General features: G+C 45.2%; 1 protein-coding gene and 1 long non-coding RNA gene across 2 annotated transcripts; one reads left to right on the top strand and one right to left on the bottom strand.

The window, feature by feature from the left end:
- Positions 1-851: 851 nt before the first annotated feature.
- LOC102947999 (dual specificity protein phosphatase 26) lies at positions 852-8,842 on the top strand. Its single transcript, XM_007067526.3, has 3 exons — positions 852-1,110; positions 6,128-6,345; positions 8,631-8,842. The coding sequence occupies exons 1-3, from the start codon at positions 962-964 to the stop codon at positions 8,840-8,842; spliced, it is 579 nt and encodes a 192-aa protein (XP_007067588.2). The 5' UTR covers positions 852-961.
- An 803-nt stretch (positions 8,843-9,645) lies between these two features.
- Positions 9,646-14,121, bottom strand: LOC122466766. The gene is made up of 2 exons (XR_006292550.1): positions 14,025-14,121; positions 9,646-11,553 (listed from the first exon to the last, which is right to left on the bottom strand). It is a non-coding gene; the product is annotated as an uncharacterized LOC122466766 (long non-coding RNA).
- Positions 14,122-20,078: the final 5,957 nt, after the last annotated feature.

The raw sequence follows: 20,078 nt of genomic DNA, 5'->3' as shown, positions 1-20,078 counted from the left end.
AATAAACAGTCCCCGTATGGTTGCCCTGTTGATGGGGACCCTGGCTATATAGGATCCCACAATGAAGGAGGTTAGGTTGGCTCCTGCATTAGACAAGAGCTGGTGAGATGCAGGCTGCTTTCCTTGTGCTGGCCAAAACATTTTTCCCATTGTATACAGTGGTTAAGTTCAGGACTGGCTAGAGACCCATGGTCTTTAGGGACTTTGGAAGTTCCTGGAAGGAGGCATGGCTGATCTCAGTTATCATGATAGGAGCAAGCTGTGCTTTGTTAAACTTTACCAGCCATGAGAGACGGGGTCAGAAACACAGGTAATGGGCTGGAAGTTCCTCTGAGTTTCCTGGGTTTCCATTTGGGTAATGAGATGGGGTGGGTCTCATTCCTGGTTTTGGTTACTTCAGTTTCAGCAAAGCTCATTGTAATCATTAATTATTATTTTGTTGTTAGTGATATAGAAACTTGTAAGCATAGTGGTGACTAGTCCTTCTTAATTGTATTTAGCCTAGATAGAGTCATGTCAATCTGCAGTGGAAGCTTATTGAAGTTTGTTTATTTTGGACCGTTCTCTAAAACGAACGGTCTCCCTGTTTTTAGTTGACTACCACTAATCCTAGAACAGTGCTGGAGTAGAATGACAGTTCTTTTGCAGAGAGCTCAGGCTGCTCCTCTGAGCTGCAGTAACATCGTTCACTTCGGGCATGCAGTGCGATATTGTGATTAACCCTTGTTTATTGCACAATTCTGTGCTGTCAGTTAAAGTTTCCATTTCAGCCATGACATGGTGCCAAGTGAATCAGAGGGGCTGGCATAAGGCATGCCATATTTAAAGAGATCCAGCTGCTTGGAAACCTCAAGTGTCAGCAAAGAAAACATAGTTCAGCAGGAGCTCCACTATCAATTCCTCAGCAACCGTACCTGACCGGGTCTCAGATTAGTTATGTTTTGATTTAGCTTAAGGGTCAATGTCTGAAGATGGTCAGAACCTCCCGAACCATCAGCGTTTCCCATCCGCCACTCCTTCTGTCAAAGAGCTGGAGCGTGTTTTGGACAGCTGCAGGATGGAATTAAATCATGTGGATGAAGTGTGGCCTAACCTGTATATAGGTGATATGTAAGTGTTATTTGAAACTGAGCCATTCTTTATGATTATCCATGTAAACTGTCTCACTATTTTACTTGGTGATATCTGTTAAACGCCTAAGAGTCTTAAAATTGACTTTTAGATTAGAACTGGAGTGTGCATTACACACTAAAGAAAGTACTTACCATACCAAGGAATACAGTTAGAAAAGAATTCCCGTGTGCAATATTTTTCTCTATTATTTTACATTTAATTATTACAATTCTTTTATTAATGGATTTTACAAATGCGCCCAACAGTACGTTCTCAAGTTGTGCACATAACTGAGGCACAGAGCTCTCTAAATTTGGTATAGAATATTTCTCATTTCATGAGTCATGTTTGGTTTTTCACCAAATTACCATGAAATGGATATTTTCACACTGAAAAAATGTAACATTTTAAAATTTGTTTTTAGAGCAAACTGATCTTCAGCTGGAGTTTTTTGCTCACAAATATAACCATTTTTAAATTAAACTGGAGCCATTACTTTTGGTTAATAAGTCTGTGATGAAGCAGAGAAACTGCCTGCCAGCATGGCAGGGATTAAGGTTGGCCTTTGGGCCCAGCTAAGCCTACTCTGTTATACCTGCAGCCAATGCCAGGCCTGGAGGGGGTAGAAAAGGAGAGAGCCTGGCTCAATTCAGGGCTGACTGGTGAAGAAGCAGGAGCTAGCTACAGCCCCACCTGAAAGGAAGGATCACTAGCCTGCAGGCCAAGTCAGCCACTATGGAGCATGTTCTGTCTCTCAGCCAAGGGAGATTGCAGAGAAGAGCTAGGAGCCTCCAGTAACTGGGTGACTGCACCCCAGAGACATTGTGGGGTTTGGCTTTACCAAACTTACGGCTGCCCCACCTGAAGGAGCCTGGGACCGCATCAGGATGCAGCCCAAGATCCACGAGAGGGTGCCAAGGGAGGCAAGCCATCCCAACAAATTGAACTATATGGGCCATGCCCCAAACTAAAGAGATACTGGTAGGAAGTAGCCTAGGATTGCCAACTTTCTAATTGCACAAAACCGAACATCCTAGTCATGTCCCTTCCCTGAGGCCCCGCCTCTTCCCTGAGGCCCCGCACACTGCATTCCCCCTCCCTCAGTGGCTTGCTGTTCCCCACCCTCACTCACTTTCACTGGGCTCGGGCAGGGAGTTGAGGTGCAGGAAGGGATGAGGGCTCTAACTGGGGGTACAGGCTCCAGGGTGGGGCCAGAAATGAGGGGCTCAGGGTGCGGGAGGGGGCTCTGGCTGGGGGCGTGGGCTCTGGGGATGAGGGGCTTGAAGTCCAGGACGGGGCTCCAGGCTGAAGCCGAGGGATACGGAATGTGGGAGGAGGCTGAGGGTTGAGGCAGGGGGTTGGGAGGGGATATGGGCTCTTAGCTGGGGGTGCGGGCTCTCGGATGGGGCTGGGGATGAGGGATTTGGGGTGCAGGAGGTGGCTACAAACTGGGGGGTAGGGCCGAGGGATTTGGAGTACAGGACGGGGCTGTGGGTTGAGGCAGGGAGTTGGGGTGCAGGCTCTGAGCTGGGGATGAGGGGTTTGGGGTGCAGGAGGGGGCTCCAGGTTGGGGGGGCTCAGGGTTGGGGCAGGAGGTTGGGGTGCAGGGGGGTGAGGGCTCTGGCTGGGGGTGAGGGCTCTGGGGTGGGGCCAGGGATGAGGGGTTTGGGATGCAGGACGGGGCTCCGGGTTAGGGGGGGCTCAGGGTTAGGGCATGGGCTTACCTCGGGCGGCTCCTGGTCAGCAGTGCAGCAGGGCTAAGGCAGGCTACCTGCCTATCCTGGCTCCGCACTGTGTCCCAGCAGCAGGTCCAGCTCCTAGGCGGGGGTTCCAAGGAGGCTCCGCGTGCTGCTCTCACCCACAGGCATCGCCCCCCCAGCTCCCATTGGCCGCAGTTCCTGGCCAATGGGAGTGCAGAGCTGGTGCTCGGGGTGGGGCGCCCCACCTAGGAACTGGGCCTGCTGGCTGCTTCCGGGGCACAGCGCAGTGGCAGGACAGGTAGTGACTAACCCACCTTAGACTCTCAGCACCGCCGACCAGACTTTTAACGGCCTGGTCGGCAGTGCTGACTGGAGCCACCAGGGTCCGAAAACCGGACACCTGGCAACCTAAAGTAGGCCAGGGGAGTGGATTTAGACTCCCTCCTTGGAATGCCCCCTGTTCAGGAGTCAACTCACACAGGGCCCTCGGCTGGGACCTGATTAAGTGGGAGGGTCTGGGACACCTACCGCCCACTGTCTGAAAGACTGAGGCATCTTGACCAAGGAAACAAAGGGTTGGAAGTTGGACACACCAATCATTAGGCCACCTGGACCTCCAAGCACCCTTAATACAAAATTATTTTTGGAATATTTTTGCTCTATTTTGGAGCTGTGGTAGCTAGCCCATTCTTAGACCTTGACTCAGCAAAGCACTTAAGCACATGCTTAACTTTAGGTATGCTCTTAAATACAATTGAAGTCAGTAAGATGTAAGAATGTGCTTAAAGTTATACATGTGCTTAATGGCTTTGCTGAATCAAGGCCTTAAGATAGATGAAATTTTTCTTATAAGCCCAATTTAACTCTGTCCTACAGCTCACCCAGAAGACTCTAACCTTCCTAACACTTTCTGTGCTGCTTCTCAACTCTTCCTTAATTGTAAAATTTCTTATCTTATTTAAATACACAGACTGACTTCTTTGCATGATGGCTTTAAAGTAACTATACAATCTGCACTGTTGGCCGCAGAAATCCAGAAAAGGAAACATAAATGTTTACTGCTTATTAAGTATTTAAGTATGTGCTTAACTTCATGCTTAGTCCCAGTGGGCCTACTCCCATGCTTAATATTTGCTAGATCAAGGCATTTAAGTTTCAAAGGTGGATAAATTAGGCCCTAACCAGAAAGCCCTTTGCATGCAGAACTCCCACTGGAGTTGATAAACATTCCATGCTTGGAGGGCTTCCTGATCTGGAATCGTAATAGAGAAGTGTCATTAGGGGCTGAACAACTGGGAGACAAGGATATCATTCCAGCCCTACAGAGGTCACCTGCACAAAGCCCTTTGACATGAATTTTGTGCAGGGTGGCTAGGATTTCACCCTGTATTTGCTTCTTTCTGATGCATAAAGAAACATTAATTTTGCCAACTGTGCAAGTCTAGAACCCTGTTTTTATATCAAACAGGTCCCCCTGCACCATCAACAGGCTTAAATATTTGGAGATAATAATCATAATTACCATAAGAGAAGGAAGGAGCTACTACTGATTCTTTAGCCACATTTCCCTGTGATTATATTTTGAAAACTGGAAGTCTTAGCAATAAACAAACAGAGCATAAAATAATGAGCAAGCATGTGGTGGGGAAACAAGAACATATGTTTTAAAAATTGAAACAATAGTTTACATTTCAAATTCTGCAAGTGCAAATCATGAGTTCTAATCTGCTTTCCAAACCTGTTGGATTTGAGGTTAGTGATCCTGCAATGGTGTAACGGAGGCCTTGTCATGCTGGCGACATGCCACAATTGATGGCCATCTTCATTGCATTTTTATTTTAAAATGCATTTATTTTGTTGAAGGGTTTAATAATGTCAGGGAAATCTGTATTCTTTCAAAAGCATTTTTTAAAAATCCCTGGTTTCCATTCACAGTTGAGAACAGTGTCTGTGTATGCTCTGCAAAGATTCAACGGCCGAAAGGGCTGAGCAGCTAAACAAGGCAGCAGATCTTGAATATTGAAGAAGAGCACAGAGTTATTTAAAAATTGAAATTAGTAAAAAGAAAAACTACAGGGTTTAACTGGAATTTATCAAGAACTGCAGACAGGATTTTCCCCCTCTGTTGAAATCAGTGGGACCATTTGCACAAGCATCAACTACTGGAGGGGAAGGGAAAGAAATAGGGGGTGGAGTCAATAGAAGTCTTTCCATTGAGTTCAATAGGCTTTGGATCAGGCCCTTTCTGAGCAAGCCTGTGTCAGTGGAGATTAATTAGCATCAGAACTGTGCCATACGGTACAGTAGTCCGTAGCGTTATCATAGATTTAGTTTTGATGGCCTGTTTCCTGAGAATTAGCCCTGTATAATCACTTCAGGAGGCTGCTTGGCAAGCAGAAATGAATGAACAATCTAGAGTTAAGACTATATTTTGCTAATAAAGTCTTTTTTCATCTTGAAAGCTAGCTACCAAATTTCTTATCTCATACTGTGCAAACAACCCTAACCTCTCTCCTTTAAAGCAGAATACTAATGATTGCCTGCTGTATGCTGCCGTTCATCACAGAGGATCCTAAGTGCTCAACAAACTGACTATTACATTGATGTACATGCATCACCCATAATTAAATGCAGTGCCCTTTGGGGTGGAAAGCAAAAGCCCTTGAACAAGTGCAAAGGAATGCTGCACAATAGTTCAGGGCAAAACACAAAGAATGCCCTTCACAAATGAATCTAGCTGCTGAATTTTAAGCAGGCAGAATGTAATTAACCATTGGAATTTAGCCAGGTTCTGTGGGCTAACACCCCTAGTCCTGCAAAAATGCATTCTGAAATTATTACAGATCGAGGCAGAATGGCTGCAGACTAAACGAAAAACTTGACTATGTCCTTTCAATCCTGGGAGATGCTGAACCCATTGTCATGTGCTCAGGGCCAACAAAACCCCTTGACTTCAGTGGGACTGGAGGCAGCTTTGCATCTCTCAGGATCGGGCTTTTAATTCTCATTAAAACTCATAGGGACTTTCACACAGAGAGAGAGGAGGTTATTTTCATAGAGATGAAATCTCTTTCCATATTTACATGCAATTGCATATTTTCTATGTGCAGCTCCTATGTGATCATCAGACTAGAAATCACAACTTTCTGTCTCATGCTTGGTGTTATGCCATGCAAACAACAGATCTCCAAGTGTAACAGGCTCTGAACTGCTCAGTGATATTCAGAGTCAATTGGGGCATCAGGGACTTGACCACATCAGACTCTTTCATTTAATACTTTTTCTTGTGACCTTTAATACCTAATTCTTCGTAGCTTGATTGCACATGACAAGGAAGAACTGAGGAAACTTGGCATCACCCATGTACTGAATGCTGCACATTCCGCATGGGAAAGTAAAGGAGACCAAGCTTTTTATGGCCAGGAAATCCATTATTGTGGAATAGCTGCAGAAGATTCAACTGATTTTAACCTGCGTGTGCATTTCTACCCTGCCTCAGAGTACATTAATAAAGCACTGAGTGCTCTGAACGGTAAGTGCCTCTCTTGAGAATACTCTGTGCTTATGTAGTACTTTTATCCCAGGATCATCAGGTGCCATACAAACATTACCCAACACCGCTGGGAGGCAGACTACCACAGCACACTCACCTCTGGAGCACCTCCAAGTGGCAGAGTGCGGTATCACAGTTCTTTTCTTGCCCCTCCCGCCCCAGGCCAGCCTTGCTGTGTCTTGAATGGTTTGGCCTTCTGGCCAAGTCACAAAGTCTGAATGAACCCCTTCTAGGGTATTAAAGAGTCCAATAAATGGTCTATTTTGCCCTCAGTAGGGTCTTCAGCCCTGGCTCTGGACCCTTTAAATTCAGCCCTTTGTTCAAGCTCCCAAATAAACTCCATCCCTTTCTTGGGGTTTACATCATATTACCTGTAGCCAGTAGGGGAACCCAGGCCCCCCATTACTCTGGGTTTCCAGCCCAGGAACCCACTAAAGAGCCATCACGTATTGCTCAATCCAATTAGTTGCCACTTGTTCCCTGGGCTTCTTCCTAACTGGACCCTTGAGCTTCACCCTTACCTCATGGTTAAGGTTATCATGTCCTCTCTCCCCTGGAAACCCAGCTATGCACAATGCAGCCAGAACCAAAAACTCTGGGTTATCCCTCAACTTCCTGTGGCCAGAGAGGTGCACCTTTCCTCATCCCTCTGGTCCCTGCCTCAAACTGGCCTACTACAGCCCTGCAGCTCCTTTCATCTGGGCCAGCAGGGCCCTGATGGGCTGTCTCCCTTTAGAAATGGGAGGAAAATGGGACACCAAAAGGTTAAGTAACACACACAAAGTCACACAGCAAGTCAGTGACAAAGCTAGGCATCCAGGCTCCACATGGGCCCCCTTTTAATCACTAGACCAGCATCCCTTTTTTTGAACAGAAGGAAAAAGGCCTACGGAGGATGATGCTGTAGTTTAGAGAGTGGTTAATATATAACAGCCGGGATATGATGGCACCAGTGTTCTGCGTTGATTCATCAGAATGCAAGTGCACATGAACCATTCCTTCTCTGGCTACAAAACAGCCAAGAGCAGATGTTGCAATAAGGTGATTTTGTGATACCAGCTATCACAGAGAGATGTGTCAATGGGCCATTGACAAGGTCCAGGGTCATGCTGTTTCCTTCTGTTATAAATCCATCAGGACACAGGCCAGCACCACCAGTAATTACTGTTCACTTATGGAATGGATCACTGTACTACTTAGAGGGCTAGATTCACCCCAGCTAGCATCCACTGCACCTCCAAGAGCCAACAGTGGAGCTGCACTTCACAGCAGATTCATCCCAAAGGAGAAGGCAGGCAGCGTTTCCCCTCCTCCCCCACCACGACCTCCCTCGAAAGGATCCACCAGGGAAGGCAGTTGTAGATTCTGACAGAGGCTTCAGTAGGGACGTGCTGAATAAACACACCTCACTGCAACCCTAGACACACCCAATTCCCCAACCACCACAAGCTTAGTTTGGGGCCATGATAGCTCCTTCTAGGCCAGTTAAGGGAAGGTGGTTGGGGCTACTTTCTGCCAGTACTGCCTCCCCTGCCCCCGAGAGGATTTTCTGCCTCAGGGGCCATGCTCCATAGAAGATGATGTGAATCAGGAGGGAATCTACCTCAGAGATACCTAATATCTTGTGGACTCTGAAGTCTGACCCCCTCTATTTAGTAGGCATCCTCTTGCATGCTGCAAGATTGCACTAGCTATGGTGAAACACAATAGGTACTGGCCCTGTAAGGCCAGTATAAGAACCTGTGTGACCCAGTTGCATCTTGAGTGCCATACTTATTTTAACACCCATGAGAGGCACCATATGTTGAGCACTGACCTCTGGTTATCCACAGGAAACGTATTGCACAGGCAGCAGCAGCAGCCCTACAAGCTTCTCCCACAATACCCCTCCAATATTCCTCAGTGCCTTTATTGAGCGAACACCTCTGGATTTGAGAGCATTGACTAGTCTCTGTGACCCAATGAGTACTTGGCTTCTCTGCCAAGACTGCCAACAATGCCACATAATAGTGCTGCATTTTGAGCAGGAGATACCTGTCCAGAATTAACTTGCCTGAGACCCCTGACCTATTTCATATACTGGAGGATGAATAACTATCACATTAGAATGGTTTTTGGTCATTGACCCAGGATGTATTCAAAGCAGTGTCCAAGAGGTTAAAGCTAGGGTAGTCCATTATCAATTTGCTGAGCAGCCCAAGACCCATTGTGACACTTCTGAGCAGACTGGAGCAGCACAATTCATCTTTGTTTCTCTTTTTCAGGAAAGATCTTAGTTCACTGTGTCCTTGGTAAAAGCAGATCCGCCACCTTGGTGCTGGCTTACCTTATGATCTACCATCACTTCTCACTGACTGATGCTGTCCAACGTATCGTCCAGCACCGAGCCGTTTCACCAAACCGAGGGTTCCTGAAACAGCTACATAACCTAGATGTTGAATTGCGAGACAAGACAAACCTGTGTGAGCTCTTATAATATGGGGGGGGGGGAAGAAAAAAGATCAATAGTGACTAAAAAATATGAAGTGTCGCAGAGTGTTAAAGGAAGCAAAAAGATTAAATGAATCTGAACCAAAATTCTAGTACCAAAGCCTACCCCGCTCCCAAATTTTGTGGACAGGGGATCTCATAATCTGAACCTGAATCTGGCTCTGAATTTCACATCTGGCTCCTCTCTCTCTCTAAAACTATCTTAACCCTAACCTTGATCTGAATAATCCTGATCTTTGGGAGGTCAAAATCTAGATCCCAATTTGTGGTTTGGGCCTGTCTCCAAGAAGAAGCAGTGAATTAATTGTCACCTGTTGAGTCTCCATTTGTATCCGCTGCCCTTCTGGGATTGATTCCATATTTCACAGTAATCCTGGCTGAGGAGAACCCTGCAACAACCCTAACTCTTGGTCAGGTGCAGTTTGCTTTAGCTGCTATTAGAGATGGGTGGCTCTCCTCTCATGGAGTTTGAGAATGTGCCACTTTTGTGTGCGTGTGAATGTTTGTTTTTTCTACAATTTAAACCCACAGCTTCCCCATTTCCCACCCCTGCTCCCCCAAGGGACAGTCAATTCAAAAAGGGAGGGCGGAATGAATTTCTCTGTAAATGACAGCATTTATGCTCTATATTAAGGAGAGAAAAATCTATCAAATGCTAGGAAGCCTTGGAAGCTATAAGTGCACTACTTACATCTTTCACAAATCAGAGACTCTCTCCTCCCCTCTCTCTCTCTTTTTTTTTTTTTTTTTTTTTAACTCTCGTGCTGTATTTTCTTGGTACTCTGTCCATTGTCTGTTCCATTTCCCCCCAGGGATATTTTTCCTCTCTCCCATTTTCCATTCCTTTTCCAGCCTCTCCTTAGCTGAAAGCAAACCTCATCACATTTGCGTTTGAACCAAAGCTTGCAAACTCACAGAGTTCTTGTGGATTTGAAATGTCAAACAACTTGACTCATCCCTGGTTAACGTGGGCCTGGAACAACCCTCCATGTACTCACCTGGGGGTATTTCCATGGGTAGTTCTTTTGCTGGCAGTGTTTCTGCTTTGGCACTGCCCCAACACCTTATAGAAGCCCCTTCATTGTGACTTCATGGAGTTTCAGGAGTGGAGCTGGGGAGTCGCCACATGCTCCTTGGCACCATGCACAGCAGCTTGCCCAGATTTCTGCATTAAATTGTATTTACTTTCTCTGTCTCCTTCCTGTGCCTGCTGCTCAGCAGCTGCAGGGAGACCCAGCCAGTACCCGTGCTGTGACGTCACAGAAAACCACACAAGAATTCAGAGGTGGAAGGGAGTTTCTTTCCTATGAATCACTAGGATCTATGAAGTTGGGATGACTCCCCCACACCCTATTAGGCACAACTGACAGGAAACTCTGCAAGTGGAACCTTAGGGAATTTTCTCTCTTCTCTTGTGGACTTCTCCCTGGAAGAGGCTGAGCTGGCTCACTACAGCTTGGATCTCACACCTTCTGATTGTCCATCAAATCCTGAGATTGCTGCAGTCTGCATTGTGCAACTACTCTAGCCCTGTGTCTGTTTCTTGGTTTGTTGAATATATTTGGTTACGTAGGGTGTTCTTGTTTTTCAAAGAACCGGACATTCTTGTGTAATTCTGCATTGTGTGTGTTTTAATACCCTCATAGAGCAACTAAGTACAGTTATTAGGGGTACTATGAAAAATATATACAGTGTCACTTTAATGTGGAAACTTCATTTATTTGGAATGCGTATACAGTTACACTGTGGTTTGGAAAGCTTTGCTTTTGACAGTTTTATCTGAGTGACTCATTCAGCAAATATCAGGTTTCTTTAAAAAAAAAACAGAACAACAGGTGAAAAGGCCTCTATTCTCCTTTGATGAGGATCAGGGCAGTGTCAGCCTTGCTGCAAATATAGCTGGTTATTGCAGCAGAATCTCTCAGATGCAGAAAACAATGTTTAAAACAGAGATCTGGGGGTTACTGGCTCCTGACATTTATCAATGCTTCTTTGAAGAACGATCTGACAGCTGCATACAGCAAAATCTGCTTTCCTCTCTGCCCCGTAATCAGTTTTCAAACTCCTGCTTTAATTCACATAAAACTGAAGTGAACTGATGAGTCAGTTACACATCTAGGCTTTCAGATGGGTTATATTTCCCATCCACCGCAAGCCATGACAGCCATGCAAACCAACTACAGATTCACCAGCGATGACAACACTCCTGCCCAGATGCCAACTGCTCCCCAGCCAATCCCACTCCATGCAGCTGTCCTTCCCAGCCGGTAGCCTCCCCTCTATAATAAAAATAGCTATACATTTCATTATGTTAAAAAATAAACACCAGAAAAGCAAGCACTGGTTGCTGCCTGTGGGAGTCTGTATCCTCCAAGGAGTGTTCTCCCTGGCCCCAACCCTTTTGCTCCCCAAACCTTCCTTGTCACTGTCAGCTGTCCTGCTGTTCTATCTCATAAGACATAAGCCCCTTAAGACAGAGATTTTCTCTTTTTGTTTTCACCTATAAAGCACAAGACACACCAATGGCTCTATATAAACAAATTATAATTCTCATACCTTCCATCGATCCCAGCCCTTTTACCACCGCATCTCAGCTTCCTTGACCATTTTTGCATCGTGATCCCGTATTTTCTGGAACTGCCTTGGCTAAGAGGCACCACAAAAATACATCATTGTGACAGTCAAGGTCTCGACACCCTAAGGGGAGAACAGGGATGGGAGCGGAGGGCAGAACCCGAAAGAGAAAGCAATTGAATCACATAGTGTTATTGTGTATACAAATATGTCAAGTAAGGTCTTTTACCAAAGCTTGTAACATTCAGAACTTGGTCACTATGAGCTATATGGACTGTGGTTATGAATTTTTGTATTTGTGTAGCTATGAAATGGTGATCATAATCTGTGCTGCAACATTCAGCTCCACCCCACAACAGGGGGTTCGCAGGCAGGCAGGGATGGGCTGCCTCCCCATCCAGACAAGACTAGCTCCAAGCACTAGCATTGTACAATCCAGGAGCAGACAAATGGTGGGCCATTAGCATTAATAGGAAAACACGGAGACATCCTGGCTAGAATTTCCCCACTCTAAATAACCATGAGTCACCATGCCAGGAGAGGAGGGGAAAAAAGGCATGGATGGTGGGGAAGGGGGTGGAAGCCCTAAACTTTTAACTGAAGTTTTTATCCAGAAACTGAGGCGCAGGAAGCGGTCGATGAAATTCCCTCTAAGACTAATGGCATGCCAGGAAACTCTTCAGAGGCAATTGGAAAAGGGGTTTTGTCTAATGTAGAGGCATAAAGCCTGAAGTTGTGTATTTACGTTTATTTTCTGTGTAACTTGTATGTGTTTGCTTTTCTTTCCGACTTCAGCTTTGAATCTGTAATATTACTTTTAAATAAAGCTTTTGTTTGTTTTTACCCCAAGCAGGCCTCTGGTGTGCAGACTGTGTGGGCCAAAGGGAACTTATCACTGGGGGGCTGGTTTCATGCCTTCAGCGGTGATGAACCAGAGGGAAAAAGTCAGAGTGTCTGGTAGTTAACTTGGGGTAGACGGCTTTGTCAAGACTTGGGACCAGAAAGGCTGTTGGGATCACCCTGCAAAGAGGAACCAGGCTGGTGGAAGCAAAGGGGAGACCTTTAGACTCATGGTCTGGCTAGTGGTGTCAGGGCTCTAAGTCACAGCAGCATAGCATGCAGGCACCCAAGATGACACGGCAGGCAGTGACAGAACCCCTTACTGGTTTGGGTGATCCCCCAAACATCGCAACCATGCATTCTGAAGAAACGGCACCTAGTTTAGGGAGCATGCTGCTGCTCCAACAGCAGCAGAGGCAGAGTGCAGCTCTGGGGAGGATCTGTGGATGGGAAAAGCAGGTGAGTGGGGCAGACAGAGGAAAGGACTAGGTAAGGATGAAGGCCAGTTGCCTTTTGAAGAAGAGCCAAATATCTGTCGATAAGGATGGAAGGAGAGGAGGGTGGCATTTTTAAACATTTAATTAGGGGTGGGATACAGAGCCATCCTCCTCACCGTTGCCATTTCAAGGTGGTAGTAATCAATGGTGAGCCAAGGTGGTAGTAACCCGTGACTGTTACCATCCAATGGCTGAGTGGTAGCCCCTGGAAAATAAGGTGGTGAGCTCTAGTTCTTACTGGACAAGTGTCCATATCACTGAAACCACCACCAGTTCTAGAGCTTAAATTTTCACTCTTGTTGGCAGTCCTAGCTGAGAGGCCAAGGACCCCACAGTCCGTGGAGACTGAACTCCCCTCTCGCCCCAGAAGGAAATAACTGAGGCGCATCGGCCAAGTGACATGGGGAAGAATGTACTGCCACTGCCCATGCTGTAGCTGTTCTGCAGGGAAACAAAGGACTTCAGTCTCCAGAACTGCCAATTTTGCATCATGCGTCCAAACTAAATTCAGAACAAACAGCAGCTTGTATTAGATAAACAGGGAGAAATGTATTTGGTTTCCTGAACAAAATCAAACCTTAAAATATATTCTGACTCAGCTCAGTTAAACCGGAGCCTGGTTTGGGTCTTTCTCCAACCACTTGCCCATCTTCACTTCTCTACATGCATGAGCTACGCCTGCACGTTAAGGTCTGAGGCCCCAGGTCAGTAGTCCCTGTCAGCCCAGCACTTAAACATTGACTTCAGTGGGAAGTGTGCACCTGCTCCACCAAGTTAGGTACCTGCTTCAGTGCTTGGACTGATTGTGCTGAACTGCTCTGCTGAACTGGGGCCCAAGAATGAAAGCTGAATTGGGGACCACAGAACAAGTAAAAACCAAGTGGAACAACCACAAAATACGATGTTGCTACAGATCATGGCTGGCAGATCAAAGCAGAGTTAGTTGTCCAGCTCCCAGTGAAGTTCAATAGGAATTAGGCATCTAGCTCCCATTGGCTCCTTTGAAAATCCCATCCAACACTTTACAGTTGTATAGCTACTGAGCATCCTACTTAGAATTGCCATACATTCTTCTTCTTTTTATCCGAGAGGTTCACCATTTCAGCCCCAAATTCTCTCTTGAGCATATTGACACAAGTAGCATGGGACCCAGCAGTGCGAGAAAATCTGAGGTCTGAGGAGTTTAATTTGCATTTTTTAAAGGAAACAAACACCACACAAAGCAAGACTGGCACTTCGCCCAGCTCCGCTACTTACGCAACAGAAAGGCATCTCTCATTTCCCTTGTCAGCCCCTTGGACAGAGACAGAGAACTGCAGTGATAAAGAAAATACAAATGATGCCCCAAATTCACAGGATCAGCTACATTCCCCCTTCTCCCTCCCTGCCCCCTGACCGCACAGTTCCCATCTTGGAACTGGCATGGGAAAAATTTAGTCACCAGCCCAGATTTGTAAAGGTATTTATGTATTGCTGTGCTCAGCGGTGCAACATCTAACTGACACAGGAGCCTACATCTAATTTTCAAAAGCGATTTAGGCACATAGGCATCTATCTCCCATTGACGGTTGAGGGAATTTAGACTCCCAAGTGACATCGAGTGCGGCAACACCTAGACACCTATAAAAATCTGGGCCATCATGGCTAGGTGGGGCAAGTGGGCTAGCAGGGTGTTCTTTTACCTCTGCTGACTTATACTGAAATCCTGGAAGACCAATGTTGGAACAGCAGGAAGGAGTTATAAGTCAGGATTGTAGTACCTTAGCAGAGCTGTATCAAGCAGCACCCATCTGCATTGTTTGTGCCTCTAAACAGATGGAAACTGGCTAACGTATGAATTTAAACTCATTGGCCAAATTCATCCCTGGTGTCAACCCAACAAAACCAATGGAGTTACCCAGGAATGAATCAGACCCAGTGTATCCGAATTGCTCTGTTATTCAAGGACAGTGTGGCCTAAGAGACACACATAGTTGGCAGCCTGTCACAAATTAAAATAGAACAAGAATTACAAGCAATGCATGACCCATGGCTCACAGACCAGCCTCAAACAAGACTCAATATCCAGGTGTCTGGTGGAAAAGCAACTTCACAGGACTGGTCTAACCAAGAGATTATTGTGATCCATCAACTTTGGCAGGTACAAGTTTTCCATACGTATTACAGCTACTGCAGACTGCCTGCTGGGAGCAGCTTGGGCAGGCGTATGCATGCTTGTTATCGGCAGTGTGAATATCTCTGCCTTGTGTCACTGTGGCACAAAGCAGCTGGACGATTTCAAAATCATTTAAAAAGCACTATAAAATTAGGGCTCCGGTGCGGTTGTTTTATGACTTGCACGAGCAGCCATTGCCTAGAGAGAAATTATCCTCTTTATTTCCAAGGCTAAAGGTTCTTTTAGCATTCATCAAAAGCAAAGTGCACCCCTGATAACACAATGGGCTGTTTTTATCTACTGCAGCCTCTTTCCCTTCTGCATAATTTCACATTTGAGATCTCAGCACTTCACATGTAACTCATTTCATTGTGTCTGAGATTGTTTTCACCAGCTGGACTTGTATAGTTACAAGAGAGATTTACTTATGTCCTGAAAGATATTCTTTCCAAAATTCTTGCTCCTTTAATCCTTAGAAAAACAACTCTGAGTATGCTTGTTATCCGTCCTTCCTGGAAGCCTGTCAAACGCTTGGCCTCAGTGATCCACAAAGCCACTTCATTATTCTCCTTCCAATACTTCCATAAACCGCTCCTTTGTCAGGCTACAAAAAAACCTGACAATGGTTAGGTTGTTAATGTACTCAGACCACAGCACCATGTGGACCAATATTGTCTCAGTACATCTTTTTAGGTCTGTCTGTATCCATCTGTTGTCTTATGTTTAGATTGTAAGCTCTTTGAAGCAGGGACTGTCTTTCTGTTCTGTATTTGTACAGCGCCTAGCAGATTGGTCCATGGTGCAGACTCCTATGCACTATGATAATACAAACAATATCTTGTAGCAATCAGTTCCCCAGGCTAATAAAGCAGTGTGGGTGGGGTGGGGTTCAAAAGCATGAATAGTAGTTAGGTGCCAAACCTCCATAGACTCCCATTTGTGCCTTTGAAATCTTCCCGTTTGGAAAAACTGTTCCCTTTGATCAATTTTAAATTTGACATCTTTCATTTTAATTGAATGTCCCCTTGTTCCTCTATTATGAAAATGAGTGAATAAAAGTTCCGCATCTACCTTCTCTATACTACTATATTATATTTATATATAGTGATATGAAAGAGGTACAAGAAAATGAGAAAGATAGAAAATGAGTTGTCTGGTTGCTAAAAAATGGTATTAAATTATGACAGTGCCTGCTATACTTAAAAGTTGCACTAGAAAACCTGGTCTTTATGGGATTATAGTCTAACTGTGAACACGTTATAGTGAAGATACCAAAGAAAGGAACTCTCAGTGACTGTAATAACTGGCGTGGTATCAAACTTTTATCTGTGCCAAGCAAAGTAATGTGTAAGATCATAGTCCAGCATATATCAGAGGCAGTTGATAGCATTCTCAGAAAAGCTGGTTTTCGGAAAGGGCACAGACCAGATCTTCACTCTACGAAACATAACAGAACAGTGCTTAGAATGGCAACAGCGACTCTGCATAAATTTCATAGACTTTGAGAAGGCTTTTGATAGCATTCACAGGTTCAGCCTATGGCACATTCTGCAGGCTTATGGAATTCCTTTTCCAATAATCAACATCATCAAAAGCTTCTATTTCAAATTTACATGCAGTGTTGATCACAGTGAGCTCAGTTTTGAAGTCAAAACAGGAGTACATCGGGGTGTGTTATGTCTTCAATCCTCTTCAACATTGCCATTGACTGGATAATGCGGTGTACAACAGAAGACATGCCAAGAGGCATAAAATGGACACTCTTCTCATCCCTTGAAGACCTGGACTTCGCAGATGATGTCTCTCTCCTATCACATACCCAACACCATATACAAGAAAAAACAACTCGACAACGCATTCAGCCAGCAAATTGGACTTAAAATCAACCGCAATAAGACAGATATCATGACCTTTAATATTGCCACACCATCACGGATAGAGGATTATGTTCTCACCAAAGTAGAAACATTCACATACTTGGCAGCACGATCAGCCAGGATGGTGGAACAAGCCACGACATCTGGAACAAAATCAATAAAGCCAGTAACATGTTTAGGAGCTTAAATACAGTCTGGACATCATCAAAATACAAAACCAAAACTCAAGATTTATCAGAGCTGCATACTTTCGACACTACTTTATAGTGCAGAATGCTGAGGAATCAGAAAGTATGACATGTCCAAACTGTCCTCATTCCATACAACCTGCCTCAGAAAAACCCTCTGTATCTTTTGGCCCAGAACAATCTCAAACCAAGATCTATTGACACAGTGCAGTCAAGAGGATCTGAGCACCATCATTGCCAGGAGGCGTTGGAGATGGATCGGTCATGTGCTTCGGATGGAAACTGATTCCATCACCAGAGTAGCAATAAAATGGACACCTGAAGGCAAGCGAAAACGAGGCCACCCGAAAACAATATGGCGAAGAGCTGTGGAAGCCGAGCTGAAAAAACTGAGGCACAGCTGGGGAACCATTGCAAGACTTGCCAGAAACAGACAGGAGTGGAGGAGCTTCATCACTGCCCTAAACGCCAAAGGCATAATAGGAACATGATGATGATGATGTGAACATGTAGCCTGCCCTGAAACTCGCAGCTACAAATGTGATGAGTGATGGGGGGATGGAGTGGTCTTTCATGTCCATGTTGGAGCTCAGAAACACCCTCCATTTCTCCCCCTGCACCCTTAGATATATTTATCTTCCTTAGGGCACCAACCAATGAAATATAGATTTAAGATAAGAATTAATACCTTGACTATAACTCTCTATATACCCATCCTTCTACTCAGCCACTTATATTTTGGAGCTTGTCTAGACGAACACAGTGCACAGCTGGCTAGTGAGGGATAGATTTACACCTCAGCTTGTTATGAATTAAGGGTTCATGTTGACCCTGCTGGTGCACACTAGAAGTTCCCTAATGTGCTTTAATCCTGTTTTAAAGTGGCAGCAGCGTCCATGTGAACACTATGTGCGCAGCAGGCTAGTTTGAGGTAGACTTATGCCCCAGCTTGCTATGAACCAAATTTTCATATAGACAAGCTCTTGATTTATTTTTTCCAGAGGAGGCAAACTGTACTCCTCTGCCAAATGGTGCCAATGGCTTGATCACCAGGAGTTGCAGGACTGCTCTGTATCTACCTATCTATAGTTAGTAGATAAGCTGCCCCCAGATAACAATCCAGAATATGTAACACAGAATATGTCTACACTGCAAATGAAGGTGTGATTATAGCATGGGTAGGCTTTATTCTACATCACATGCATGGTCACAACAGCAGTGTAGATGTGGTGACACAGGCTTTATTCTGGGCTAGCCACCCTGCAGGCTTGGCAACAGTATTTTCGTGCTTCTGCTGCCAAAGAGAGACCAAAGAATGTAACTAAGTAGAACCACAACTGAACTCCCTGCTTTTGGAGTGGATTTGCCCTTCTGGATCAGAGCACTGGTCTTTCTATCCAGTCTGAGATTCTGCCTTTGGCACTGGTCACTTGCAAGGGTGTCAGAGAGGAAGGGAACAGGGAGAATCCAGCTCAATCTCTGATCCAGCAATGCACTTAGGTATGTACTTAAGTTTTAACATGTGAGCATTGCCATTAAAGACAGTGGGACTAATCATATAATTAAAGTTAAGCATGTGCGTAAGTACTCTGCTGGATCAGGTTCTAATTGTGCAGAACTGTGCATGAGGGATGAGCGGGTCAAATCTGAATCCACACAAGTGGACCAATGTGCTCCCATAATGGGAGGCTGAGACTGAATAGGGAAGCTGTAAAATGTGGACTACAGTAGGGAGGGCAATAACCATACAAAATTAGTCCCGTCCCCACAAGACAAACTTGGCTCCTACTGCTGAACACAAAGGGTGTCAGATACAGTGTGTACTGCTGCTTGATGAGTAATTAGCAAAATATGCCATAAGCTGATAAAATGCAATCGGACCTTGGGCGGGGCAGGCGGTAGATTCATTCAACAGAAAGAAAGCACAATGGCATGCAGAAACGCTCTTTTCTTCTTGCTTCTCTCTGTTTGATTCTGGTGTGAGGTTGTCCTCCACCTTCTTGCTACCACTCTGAAATGAATCATGAAAAGACCCAGAGTAATTAATTTGCTGCAAGCCTGAAAAGCAGACATTGGTAGTTCAGTGCATAAGTTATACGCTCAGGAATACACTTCAATGGCATCTTTTCTGGAACTACCTATTCCTAAGAGCTCTACAGACCTCTAGTTACTAGAGATGGGACAGAGGTTGGAAGTTCCAATCCTGGTATGAAATTTCCCAATGTTCAGGCACATGCAGATCCAGGGGGTCAGTTCAGCTTGTTTTAGAGGGGCCAGCTGAAAAGCTTGGAACTAGAGCTGAACTCTGTCAGAGTTCAGGGACGTGTAGGGGTGGGATTTTGGTGCAGACCTATCTCTGGCTCTTTCTTTATGTGCCCTTTACTGGCTCATAGTAAATTTTAAAAAATTCAGCGCTGAAGACAGCTATAGATTTTAATTCATACACCCCCGACTCTTACCAGAAGGAAAAAAAAATTCAAACCCCAAATCCTTTTCAAACCCCTAGTGACAAGCTAACTATGTGTGTGTGTGTCACCTGCAAAACTGCAGCAATTAGGGCTGCAACTCAGCCAAAGGCTTGATATAAGCACATGCTCAGCTTGAAGCTTGTAAGTATTCCCCTGACTTCCGTGGGACCTCTCACGTACTTGGAGTTAAGCACAAGTTTGATTCCTTGGCTGAATCATGGCCTAGAAGTGCTTCTTCCAGAATCGGTTCACTTCTCTTTTTCCTTGTGTGGTCGCACAGCGACACCTAATGGTTGAGGTGGTGAATCTCTAGCACTTATTACCACCATAGATAGACATGCAAGTTACTGTAATACAGCAATATCTCTTTCATTCATAGGAGAAGTCCAAGTTCTGTTTTAAATAATGGTCCCTGGGTTGGGCTGTACATTTAGGACTACATACTCTCCTCCATCCACAGCAGAACCCCCAAAGGCATCAATGGGAGGTTTGCACAATGATTAAGGGTGAAATACGGCTTTTATGTAGTAACTAAGGCCTCGTGTTTTGAAGCCATTCCCTCCCTCTCTTTTGTGGCAGGTTCTTTAAGTTTCTCTTGTCCAGCTCCCCCTGGGCTGGCTGCA

This window comes from Chelonia mydas, chromosome 7, assembly GCF_015237465.2.
Source record: "Chelonia mydas isolate rCheMyd1 chromosome 7, rCheMyd1.pri.v2, whole genome shotgun sequence".
In the NCBI taxonomy this organism is placed as follows: Eukaryota; Metazoa; Chordata; order Testudines; family Cheloniidae; genus Chelonia; species Chelonia mydas.
This window is presented reverse-complemented; position numbering and strand designations above follow the sequence as displayed.

Coding starts and splice junctions, on each gene's coding strand:
- LOC102947999 (XM_007067526.3), top strand. CDS start 962: ATGTCTGAAGATGGTCAGAACCTCCCGAACCATCAGCGTTTCCCATCC. Junction 1,111..6,127: donor AACCTGTATATAGGTGATAT/GTAAGTGTTATT, acceptor AATTCTTCGTAG/CTTGATTGCACATGACAAGG. Junction 6,346..8,630: donor AGCACTGAGTGCTCTGAACG/GTAAGTGCCTCT, acceptor TCTCTTTTTCAG/GAAAGATCTTAGTTCACTGT.